The following is a 13,014-nucleotide window of genomic DNA, read 5'->3' as shown; positions in this document are numbered from 1 at the left end:
AGCCCTGTTTGGCCTCAGGAACAGTGAGGGTGTGTTAACCATTAGATGGGCTTTTCTTCAGGGCTTCCCTGGTGGCTCAGATGATAAAGAATCTGCCTGCATTGCTGGAGACCCAGGTTCGATACCTGGGTTGGGAAAATCTACTGGAGAAGGGGCAACCCCACTCTAGTATCTTGCCTGGAAAATTCCATGGACTGAGGAGCCTAGCAGGCTATAATCCATGGGGGTCACAATGAGTTAGACATGACTGAGCGACTAAGGTGACAAAGCATATGTCTTATTCTGATGGCGAGGCCCTGCCTCACCAGTAGAAGAGTTGAAAGTTGGGGAGACTGGTGGCTCAGACGGTAAAGCCTCTGTCTACAATGTGGGAGACCTGGGTTCGAGCCCTGGGTTGGGGAGATCCCCTGGAGAAGGAAATGGCAATCCACGCCAGTACTATTGCCTGGAAAATCCCATGGACAGAGGAGCCTGGCAGGCTGCAGTCTATGGGGTCGCAAAGAGTCGGACACGACTGAGTGACTTCACCTCACTTCACTAGGTAGATAGGTGTACAGACAGTTGCCTGGGTCAGGAGGAGGTAACTGCAGAATGTAACCCCGATTTGCCGCACGGATGGTGTCCCACTCGTGAGACACTTTTGTATTCTACTTTAACCAAAGGAAATGTCTGCCAAGTGAAACGATTAGATTTTACATAGTTGTTGTCCAGTCTTGAAGTCACGTCTGACTCTTTGTGACCCCGTAGACTGCAGCACTCCAGGCTTCCCTGTCCTTCACTATCTCCTGGAGTTTGCTCAAATTCACACCCAATGAGTTGGTCATAACTATCTAACCATCTCATTTTCTGCCTCCCTCTTCTCCTTTTGCCTTCAATTTTGTGTAGAGTTGCTACTAAGTTGTTTTTTCCAATAATAATCAGCCAATGGAATACACTGTGTTTTAAGACCACTCCCTGTTAATGAGAAAAGCCTATAGTTAGCAAAGGTGTTTTTCTTCCCTTTTACCATGACACATCAGTTACAGTTAAATTTTTTAATTATTGTTTAAAATTATTTTTGTAGAGCAGGTTGAGGTTTACAACACAATAGAGAGGGAGGTACAGAGGTTTCCCATATATCCCTCATCCCCACACATGTATAGCTTCCTCCACTATCAACTGAATCTTCCACCCAGAATGCTGTTGTATATATGGCATATGTGTATATATATATGGTACGTTGTCACATCATAGTCACCTGAAGCCCATTACTTTACCTTAGGGTTCAATCTTGGTCATTGTTGTCATACCATACAGAGTATTTTCACTGCCCTAAAAATTCTCTCTATCTATCTCTTCCAAACTACCTCTGGCAATCACTTATTTTTTATCTCATTATATTTTTGATGAGTTTTTGCCTTCATTATATTTAAATTTAAAAGAAGAGAGACTGGAAAGCAGCCCTTTTTAGGCTAATTGAAAATGAATTTAAGGTTTATGGAAAGGCAAGATTGGCCATGAGTCACTCAAGTGACTGTTCTCTCTGATTTTGTGGATATTTGAGATTTTCCACAATAAAAAGTCTTTTTAAAAAACATGATTGGCATTAAAAACCTTATTTTGACCCTAATTGTAACATGAATGCCATGCCTTCAAACTTTGAAAAAGCTTTTAAGACAAGGATAAGATTACTCATGTACCTCCACTTGTGAAATCAAAGGCTGCTAGGGATGAATGATTGTTACCAAATAGCTTAGATATTCCTTAAATTTATCTTGGTAAGAATATCAGTAATCCATTGGCTTCTTCTGCAAGTGTGGCAGTTATCAGAACCCCACACCATCCTCTCGTGTCCCTTGGCTTCCACTGTCCAGCACAGTGACTCTCTACTTGACCTCTTTCTCTGGTCCTTAGAGACAGTTCTGCCTGTATCAGCAAGAGGCGGGCTTCCACTCCTGGTGGGGCAGTGCTGCCTGGGAGCATCCCCTCTCCACTGACTGAGGGCAGCTGATATGTAAATACTGATATCTTAGTGATGAACAGTTAAGGGTGCCACCAGATTCATGGTCTCTGAAAGAGATTTCACTTAGGACCAACCAAAGACAGTCTTAGTCACTCAGAGCTTTGTGTCGATTTTATTTAAAGTGAAAGTGACAAAAAAAAACCCTTCTGACATCTGATAGACATCAGAAAGGGGTAGGAGAGTACCTGCCTCACTAATTTAAGTGGGACCTTATATACTTCTCAAGTAGCTGCTGAGAATAGATTAAAAAAATACCTCAAGGCTGTGAGAATTTTGCCCAGACCCTTTGCCATAACATACATTCTGGAATGACATCAGCATGAGATTAGCCAGAAGGAACAGGTTAACCCAGAGCTCAAGGCTATGGAAGTTTTTACCCAGACCTTCTCCCATAACATACATCCAAAACTCAAAAAAAAAAAAAAAAAGTCCTTGAACAAGAGATATTGCTGCCTATGAACAAAATCTTGTCTAAGGCAAAAGAATGTAAAAAAGAATGTTTACATCCTCCTTGAAGAGGCCTTAGGCTTGGACTCCTTATCAACCTGCCTAAGTTAACTCTCAATATTCTTACTCTCCTATTCCTTGAGGCACTTCAGGCCACATAACTCCGAGGTTTTTGTTCTCCATTTTTCTCCCAGATGGTGACTGCAGCCATGGAATTAAAAGATGCTTCTGTGTGGATCACAATAAACAGGAAAATTCTTCAAGAGATGGGAATACCAGACCACCTGATCTGCCTCTTGAGAAATCGGTATGCAGGTCAGGAAGCAACAGTTAGAACTGGACATGGAACAACAGACTGGTTCCAAATAGGAAAAGGAGTACATCAAGGCTGTATATTGTCACCCTGCTTATTTAACTTATATGCAGAGTACATCATGAGAAACGCTGGACTGGAAGAAACACAAGCTGGAATCAAGATTGCTGGGAGAAATATCAATCACCTCAGATATGCAGATGACACCACCCTTATGGTAGAAAGTGAAGAGGAACTAAAAAGCCTCTTGATGAAAGTGAAAGTGGAGAGTGAAAAAGTTGGCCTAAAGCTCAACATTCAGAAAACGAAGATCATGGCATCCGGTCCCATCACTTCATGGCAAATAGATGGGGAAACAGTAGAAACAGTGTCAGACTTTATTCTTTTTGGTTCTAAAATTACTGCAGATGGTGATTGTAGCCATGAAATTAAAAGATGCTTACTCCTTGGAAGAAAAGTTATGACCAACCTAGATAGCATACTGAAAAGCAGAGACATTACTTTGCTGCCTAAGGTCCATCTAGTCAAGGCTATGGTTTTTCCAGTGGTCATGTATGGATGTGAGAGTTGGACTGTGAAGAAGGCTGAGCGCTGAAGAATTGATGCTTTTGAACTCTGGTGTTGGAGAAGACTCTTGAGAGTCCCTTGGACTGCAAGGAGATCCAACCAGTCCATTCTGAAGGAGATCAGCCCTGGGATTTCTTTGGAAGGAATGATGCTAAAGCTGAAGCTCCAGTACTTTGGCCACCTCATGCGAAGAGTTGACTCATTGGAAAAGACTCTGATGCTGGGAGGGATTGGGGGCAGGAGGAGAAGGGGACGACCGAGGATGAGATGGCTGGATGGCATCACTGACTCAATGGATGTGAGTCTGAGTGAACTCCGGGAGTTGGTGATGGACAGGGAGGCCTGGCATGCTGCGATTCATGGGGTCGCAAAGAGTCGGACACGACTGAGCGACTGAACTGAACTACTCCTTGGAAAGAAAGTTATGACCAACCTAGACAGCATATTAAAAAGCAGAGACATTACTTTGCTGACTAAGGTCCATCTAGTCAAGACTGGTTTTTCCAGTGGTCATGTATGGATGTGAGAGTTGGACTGTGAAGAAAGCTGAGCACTGAAGGATTGATGCTTTTGAACTGTGGTGTTGGAGAAGACTCTTGAGAGTCCCTTGGACTGCAAGGAGATCCATCCTGTCCATCCTAAATGAGATCACTCCTGGGTGTTCATTGGAAGGACTGATGTTGAAGCTGAAACTCCAATACTTTGGCCACCTGATGCGAAGAGCTGACTCATTTGAAAAGACTCTGATGCTGGGAAAGATTGAGGGCAGGAGGAGAAGGTGACGACAGAGGATGAGATGGTTGGAGGTCATCACCGGCTTGATGGACATGGGTTTGGGTGGACTCTGGGAGTTAGTGATAGACAGGGAAGCCTGGCATGCTGCGGTTCATGGGGTCTCAAAGAGTCAGACACGACTGAGTGACTGAACTGAACTTTCTCCCAGAATGCCCCAACAGATTAAGCTTCAGTTTTGTCAAAGTGGCAACCTGTTGGAAAATGGATCTATTATTAGTTTCTTTGTCTTCCCTGTCTTACTTCCTTGATGGAGCTCCCTAGGAGCACCTCCCAAACATAATTCTTGCACTTAAATCCTTGTCTCAGGATCACCTTCTGTGAGAATTCAAACTAAGCCAGCAAGATATCAAGTTGAGAGACCCAGTCTGCAACTTGTGGAAGAAAACATTCACAAAGGATTTTGAGTCCTTTTGAAAGGATTTTGAAAGGCTGTCTTGTGGGTTATATCAGTGCTTGGATTTTTTTTTTTTTAATCATGGAGTAGATTGCATATGAATCTACCTTGTGGAGCTAATGTAAATAATTAGTTTGGTAAGGATTGAGGCCCATGATCCCAATATTTAGGTAAAAGTAAAGAATTTGGGGCATAAAGTGTTTTTTAATGGGATTTTTAAAAACTTTAGATAATTGATCAAATGGATCAGATTCCATCAGTAGATGAAATTACACAATCCCAACTAGAAATCTGCCAACTGAATGAATGTTCAAGGTGGAAAATGAGGAACAGGGTAAGTTAGATATTGTCGGTAACCCTATTGTTAGAGAACTGAAGTCAAAGGCTATGTTCTGTAGGATGAGATTCCATACATTAATATAAACTTTCCAATCTGTATTTTCAGTTGAGCCTGGAATAGGAAATGGCAACCCAATCCAGTATCCTTGCCTGGAAAACCCCATGGACAGACAAACCTGGCAGGCCCAATTTCATGGGGTCACAAAGAGTCAGACACGACTTAGTGCACATGCACACAGAATATGTTTAGTTAGTATCTCTTGTAAATTTGCAAGAAATCTGAAATGTTTAACTCAGTGTATAAGCCTTTTCCTTTTTCATATTTATTTATTTATTTGGCTGCACCAGGGGTTGCTCCCAGCTTGTGGGATCTAGTTCCCTGACCAGGAATTGAACCCAGGCCTCCAGGATTGGGAGCACTAAATCTTATCCACTGGACCACCAGGGAAGTCCCTATAAGCTTTTTTTTAAGGTTTTTTTTTTTGTATTGAGGTGACTTTGGTTTATAACATTATGTAAGCTTCATGTGTACAGCTGTGTATTTCTAGCTCCGTATACATTACAGTGTGCTCACCACCAAGATTTAGTTTCATCCTTCACCATACAATTGATTTGCCTTTACTAAGTTTGTCCTCCCCACTCCCCTTGCCCTCTGGTAACTACTGCTCTGTTCTCTTTATCTATGTGTTTGTTTTTGGTTGATTTGGTTTGTACATTCATTTTGTTTTTTTGTTTCCATATTCCAAATATGAGTGAAATTATATAGTGTTTGTCTTTCTCCGTCTGACTCAGCATAATACACTCAGGGTCCACCCATGTTGTCACAGGCATAAGCCTTTTTACTTTTTATTTTATTTTTCAAATTCTTGGCTGCACTGCACGGCATGTGGGATCTTAGTTTCCTGACCAGGGATCAAACCTGTGCTCCCAGCACTGGAAGGTAGAATCTTAACCAGTGAACTGCTGGGGAAGCCCCAGCCTTTTTATTTTTGACTGTGATCCAGTTTTGTTAGTATAAATGAAAACTGTATTTATGCTAATTTTTAATTCCTTTAAGGTGTCTTGATATTGGGTAAGGTAAAGGGAGGAGCCCAGATTTTTTATTTAACTATCTGGGTTGATTGTGGTGCCATAAAGCAGGATAGGGAAGAAGTGATTAAGTCTTGGTTTAGGGTTGAAAGTTGGAGAAGGAAATGGCAACCCACTCCATTGTTCTTACCTGGAGAATCCCAGGGACGGTGGAGCCTGTTGGGCTGCCGTCTATGGGGTCGCACAGAGTCGGACACGACTGAAGTGACTTAGCAGCAGTAGCAGCAGGGTTGAAAGAGATAACAACTTGTAATTTAAGACATCTGTGGCTCATGGAGAGTGCTGATGTCTGTTAAGTGTTGAATACAAGGTCCTTTGGCTCAGATGGGAAATACTCTGCCTGCAATGCAGGAGACCTGGGTTCCATCCCTGGATCAGGAAGATCCCCCGGAGAAGGAGGCTACCCACTCTAGTGTTCTTGCCTGGAGAATTCCATGGACAGAGGAACGTGGAGGGCTTCAGACCACGGAATCACAAAGAGTTGGACATGACTGAGCACCTAACTAACACTGTGTAGGGCTTACAAGAGCTAAACTGTCTGTTCCCTGCTTTATTCTCCAGACACTCTGTCCCACTCCCTGGGACAGAGGGTGCCCCAGCCACTTCTGACTGCTCACTCTTGACTCTGTTTGCACTGGCTGTTCCCCCTTGGAACACCTTTATATAGCCCTCCCTCTCCATCACTCAGGCTCCTGTTTGAATACCTGCCCTGACAGCACTCACTTCCATCAAATAGCACCAGAACAGTGGTTCAGAGAGGGAGTTTGGGAGGCATCCTGTCTGGAGGTAAACCCCAAGCTCCACCCTCCCCTGCTGTAATCTTGGCAGTAACTCTCAGTTCCCTAAGATGGTGGGGATGGTATTAGAACGTCTCACAGAACTATTGTTTTTGTTGTTCAGTCACTCGGTCAAGTCCGACTCTTTGCGAGCCTATGGACTGAGGCACTCCAGGCTTCCCTGTCCTTCACTATCTCCCAGAGTTTGATCAGACTCATGTCCATTGAGTCAATGATGCCAGGCAACCATCTCATCCTCTGTCACCCCCTTCTCTTCCTGCCCTCAATCTTTCCCAGCATCAGCGTCTTTTTCAATGAGTTGGCTCTTCATATCACATAGCCAAAGTATTGGAACTTCAGTTTCAGCATTAGTCCTTCCAGTGAATATTCAAGGTTGATTTTCTTTAGGATTGACTGGTTTGATCTCCTTGCTGTTCATGGGACTCCCTAGAGTCTTCAGCACCACTGTTTGAAAGCATCAATTCTTTGGTGCTCAGCCTTCTTTATGGTCCAACTCTCATACCCATACATGACTACTAAAAAACCATAGCTTTGGCTAAATGGACCTTTGTCTGCAAAGTGATGTCTCTGCTTTTTAATATGCTGTCTAGGTTGTCATAGCTTTTCTTCCAAGGAGCAAGCATCTTTTAATTAAGATTAAATGAATTATGCCAAGAACTTACAGCATGGCACGTAAAGTGTTCTTTACACCTTTGCTATTACTATTCAGTTCAGTTCAGTTCATTTGCTCAGTCGTGTCCGTCTCTTTGCAACCCTGTGAATCACAGCACACCAGGCCTCCCTGTCCATCACCAACTCCCGGAGTTCACTCAAACTCATGTCCATTGAGTCGGTGATGCCATCCTATTACTATTAGTTGCTATCTTAATAAGACAGCCCATATCATCATCCATCAAAAAAATTTTTTTAAAGATTTGTAATAACAGTCTGAGCAAAAAGTGCCAACTTACAACAATAACTATTCTGGTCTTTCCTAAATCTTATCACAAACAACTGTTTTTTTTCTCCCTTCTTTTTTACCTTTAAGTTAATTTTTTGTAGATTGCCATAATCTGTATACTGCCTATCTTTTACACTGTTATTGTTTTCTTAAGCATTTCCTGATATTTGCACATATGGATTATTTCCAATTTTTAATTTTCCTGGTTGAATCTGTTTGATGAGTGTTTTCTTATGACTTAATTGCTTAAGTTTTTTTTTTAATTCTAGTTGTTTTATTTTTATACATTTTATGATAAATTTCTCTGAATGTTCCCTGAAATGTTTCTATAATATATTATAACATGTATCTATTAGCCATTATAAATGCTAACATAAGAAATTTAAGAATATATTCATGTGTCCTTTAAATTTATGAATATAAATTATAATATACCAAAATTTAGATAAGCTGAAAATAATACTTCTGTAGCAAAGAACAGGGGGTATGAAGTTTAACAGTTTTTAACATATAAATTACTGTAATTTAAAAAATTAACTTGGAAATAATGAAATAGCTATGGATCTGTTTAAACTGAAAAAACAATCCTTTTGATGTAGGACATATAATTTAGTTCTTGAGAAAAGTAACCCATTAGGAATTAAGTTGTTAAGTAAACATGATCGATGCTTTCTTTTTAATGCCAACCTATTCCCTTTTCATATTTAGCATAAAGGCTATTTCATAGCAGAATTAGAACTAATATAAATGTCAGTGTAATGAATTTATTCATAATGATTGAAATGCTTTTCAATTTTTAATCTTTTTTTAGTTTTATTGTGACATAATTGACAAATACTCTTTTTTTTAAACTGTTGAATTAGATCACAGAAAATTCTGTACTATCCACTGCACTGGTTACTTGAGAAGCTGGCCTGCAAATATTGCTGGAATGGAAGAAGAAGGGGACAATAAGAAAGACAGGAGTGATTTCACCTGCCTTGTTGCCATTGGAAGACTACGTCCACATATTGTCCCACAAAACAGAAGCGAGATTAAAGTGAAACCAGCTGAATTTATTACCCGTTTTGCAGTTAATGGAAAATTTGTCTATGTTGATCAAAGGTAAACATTTATTTGCCATACTGACTAGAGTTCAATGGGATATTTAAGACTACTAAAGATGTGGCTTAGTAGAACGGCAGGATTTTTTTTTTTAAGCTTTAGAATAGGAAATAAAGCTTAAATGAAATAAGGATATGGATACGTCTGTAACCAAATTGCAAACTTAAAATATCTCTTAGCCAGTGGTGCAGAAACCGTGCACGGCCTATAGCCACAGTTTTATTGGCGCAGGGTGAGAACAGCATACCGTGGGTTAGGTCAGTGGCCTCTGGAACAGCCTGGTGTCTGGGTGTCCATTCTGCTTTGCAACTCTAATCTGGGTCAAGGGCAGCCAAAGGGAGCCCAGTGAAGCTAAGGGTTACTCATCTCCTGGTCCACTTTTCCACTGTCCTGATGATGTATGGAGAAACAATCCTCCAGAAGGGGATACATTCACCAATTCTGAACTTTACTTTTAATTTTAAAACTAGGGCAACAGCAATTTTAGGATATCTGCCTCAGGAACTCTTGGGAACTTCTTGTTATGAATATTTTCATCAGGATGACCATAGTAATTTGACTGACAAGCACAAAGCAGGTATGCCTTGAGTGGGGTTGCCTTTTAGTACTTTTTAATTATAGTTTCAACTCTTAATTTTTCATTCCTGTGAAATCTGGACCTTGAGTTAATCCTTAAAGGACTGATTTATACAGTGGTAAACTGTTATGCTGATTATTATCTTTTCTTGTTAAGTTCTACAGAGTAAAGAGAAAATATTTACAGATTCATACAAATTCAGAGCGAAAGATGGGTCTTTCGTAACTTTAAAAAGCCAGTGGTTTAGTTTCATAAATCCTTGGACCAAAGAACTGGAATATATTGTGTCTGTCAACACTTTAGTTTTGTAAGTAATATTTTATGTTGTTAAGACCTTTTTATTAATTTCAAATGAGTATCTTTGTTTCCCTCTTTTCATCTTGCTAAATCATTAAAACTATTTGATTTTCTGGCTTTATAACTTGAGTTAATGCCATTTGCAGCAACATGAGTAGACCTAGAGATTATCCTACTAAGTGAAGTAAGTCAGACAGAGAAAGACAAATATATGATATCACTTACATATATTAATAGAATCTTAAAAATTATAAATATAGTAGAAACTAAACATTGTAAAGCAATTATACTCCAATTCAAAAAAATAAAATTTTTAAAAACATTCTCATCACAAGAATAAAAATTGTAACTATGTGTAATGACAGGTGTTAATTAGACTTTTGTGGTGAACATTTTTCAATATATGCAAATATTAAATCATTATCTTATATACCTGAAACTAATATAATGTTATATGTGAATTATATCTCAATACAAAGTTGAGATTTTACCCTCCAAAAAATTAATTAAAGAATGACACGAATGAACTTATTTACACAACAGAAAGAGACTCACATAGAAAACAAACTTATAGTTGCCAAAGAAGAAAGGGGGGGAATAAATTGGGAATTGATGATTAATAGATATAAACTACTATATATAAAATAGATGAACAAGGACCTACTACATCAGAGAGAACTATATTCAATATCTTTTAATTATCTATGATATAATGGAAAAGAAACTGAAAAAGAAAATATATATGTGTGTGTAATCACTTTGCTAAACACATGAATCATTGTAAATCAACTATACTTCAATTAAAAAAAGAACCCATGTGATCCCCTGGCTTTGTAACATGAGTATATATTTTGTAACTTGAGTATATTATATATATATATATATATATGTATATAATTCATTCACTGCTCATTTGTATTAGTTCTCCGAATTAAGCTTAAAGTTTGCCCTTTTGTAATAAATTCCTTTTGGCTTGGTATAAAATGTGACAGTAGATGCATTTATTCAGACAGTTTTTTCCTACCCTTCATGGCCTTCTTTTGTCCTTCCAAAAAACACTGTGGATGTGGCTTTAAACTGCTTATAATTGTAAGAAGGCTTCACTAGTGGCTCAAATGGTAAAGAATCCACCTGCAATGTGGCAGACCTGGGTTCGATCCCTGGCTTAGGAAGATCCCCTCGAGGAGGGCATGGCAACCCACTCCAATATTCTTCTCTAGAGAATCCCCACGGACAGAGGAGCCTGACAGGCTACAGTCCATGGGGCCACAAAGACTTGTTGGACACAACTGAGCAACTAAGCACACGAGCACATAATTGTTAGAAGTCATTTTGGCCTCCACATCATTTTTTCATGTCCATCTTCTAAACTTTGGGACCACATATACTTGTGTAAAAATATTTGGCTGAGGGATAATAAGCAGAAATCCAGACCATTCACTCCCTTCCAAGCCCTGGTCTATGGCTATGTCAGCCTAAAGAAAATGCCAGCTTTTCTTGATATGCTCAATATGCTAGCATGGCCCCACTCCAAGTATTATTTTTCTATGTTCTATTTGAGATTGCTGTAAGGTTTTATCAATCCAATTCTATTTCCTTATCTAAAATATTTAGTTTTTTTTTTAAAGCCCCTGCAATCCTTAGTACCTGCAGTAAGTACTAATTACCCATCCTGATAATTCTATTACTCATCCCAATAATTCTTGCCTTCTTATCATTAGACTATGAACTGAGAATTTGTATCTGTGAGAACATATACATTACAGGGTAATATGGCATCTGGCAAAAGCCCTGGTACTTAGCACATCAATACCTCGGGACTGGTGGTAACGTTAACAATATGCATATAAGACACTAGTGGGTCAAGAACTGACCATGCAGATACACAGGGATTAATGTAGTTGCTTTAACATTTTCCTTCACCTTCAAAAATCACCTATGGTGTTTCTGAATTCTAGGGGACATAGTGATGCTGGAGAAACATCATTGCTTCCTTGCAGCTCTCAGTCATCAGAAGGTAAGCTTAGTGTTAGGTGTGAAGACTTATTACTAAGAAAGGTATCCTCTTTATCTGTATCACAATAAGTTGTTCATTTAACTGGCTCACCCCTAGACTGTGAGTTGCTTAAGAGCAGAAATGGTGTTCTACTTATTATCAACCACCAGCTGCTAGCATAGTTCCTTGTATATTAGAGCACTCAAATGTCTGTTGGTCAAATTCATGAAAAGCACCAAGGGGAAGTTATTGTAGCTGTTCACCACAGGAATATGTTAATATTTTATTTGCATTAATTAATAAAAATTGACATATTAGGAAATATTAAAAGTAGAGTCATATTCAGCCATAAAAAAGAATGAAATATTGCCATTTGCAGCAATATGGATGGACCTAGAGATTGTCATACTAAGTGAAGTAAGTCAGAGAAAGACAAATATGATATCACTTATAGGTGGGATCTAAAAAAAATAATACACATAAACATATTTACAAAACAGAAATAGACTCACAGACATAGAAAACATATTTATGGTTACCACAGGGGAAATAGAGGGGTTGAGAGGGGTAATTAGGAGTATGGAATTAACAGATACACACAGCTACATGTAAAATAATAAGAATTTCATATATAGCACAGGGAACTATAGTCAATATCTTGTAATAACCTATAATGGGAGAGAATCTGAAAAAGAATATATATATATATATGTATATATATATATATATATATACACACACACACACACATATATGTACAACTGAATCACTTTGCTGTATACCTGGAACTAACAGTATTATAAATCAACTATACCTCAATAAAAGAAAAAAAATAGTATTGCTCTGCCTTTAGTGTGGAGGTTAAAGTATGAAGAAACTGTCTGTACTCAAGGGTTATAGGTCATGATTGACCTCTCAATGACTTCCCATATACTTGATTCACATCAGTCTTTATGAGCATCTTAAACCATTATGAGAATGTTTGTAAGGTAAGCATGAATGTTTCTAACATTTTAGGATGCAGCTGGTTTGTTTCTTTTAAAGAAGGAAATAGGAAATATATTTGAATTGAAAAAATATATTGACCAAGTTATATACTTTTTAAAGTCCTCAGTTGAATCTTTTGTTATGATTTAGGATCCTCTAGACAGTCTTTTATTAGTGTGCCTGGAACGTCTACGGAAATATTACTTGGTGCTGGTAGTATCGGAACAGAAGTTGCAAGCGAACTTCTGGACTTACAAAGGTAATGTTTGATTACTGTAAATACTTTCACAAGTAGAATCATCATCTTATTAACCATACAAATATTAAAAAATCAATAGCTTTCCTATATGCAAACAGTAACCAGTTTAAT

General features: G+C 38.8%; 1 protein-coding gene across 1 annotated transcript in view; it reads left to right on the top strand.

Annotated features, from left to right (window-relative positions):
• The window catches only part of BMAL2 (basic helix-loop-helix ARNT like 2), a 95,915-nt gene that overhangs the window by 61,898 nt on the left and 21,003 nt on the right, over nucleotides 1-13,014 (top strand). The window contains exons 10-14 of the mRNA XM_068970208.1: nucleotides 8,547-8,787; nucleotides 9,258-9,364; nucleotides 9,521-9,671; nucleotides 11,620-11,678; nucleotides 12,795-12,903. Coding sequence (XP_068826309.1) covers nucleotides 8,547-8,787; nucleotides 9,258-9,364; nucleotides 9,521-9,671; nucleotides 11,620-11,678; nucleotides 12,795-12,903 — 667 coding nt within the window. The remainder of the gene's footprint in view (nucleotides 1-8,546; nucleotides 8,788-9,257; nucleotides 9,365-9,520; nucleotides 9,672-11,619; nucleotides 11,679-12,794; nucleotides 12,904-13,014) is intronic.

This window comes from Capricornis sumatraensis, chromosome 4, assembly GCF_032405125.1.
Source record: "Capricornis sumatraensis isolate serow.1 chromosome 4, serow.2, whole genome shotgun sequence".
Classification (NCBI taxonomy): Eukaryota; Metazoa; Chordata; class Mammalia; order Artiodactyla; family Bovidae; genus Capricornis; species Capricornis sumatraensis.
The sequence above is the reverse complement of the archived record's forward strand: the minus strand, read 5'-3'. Positions and strand labels throughout refer to the sequence as shown.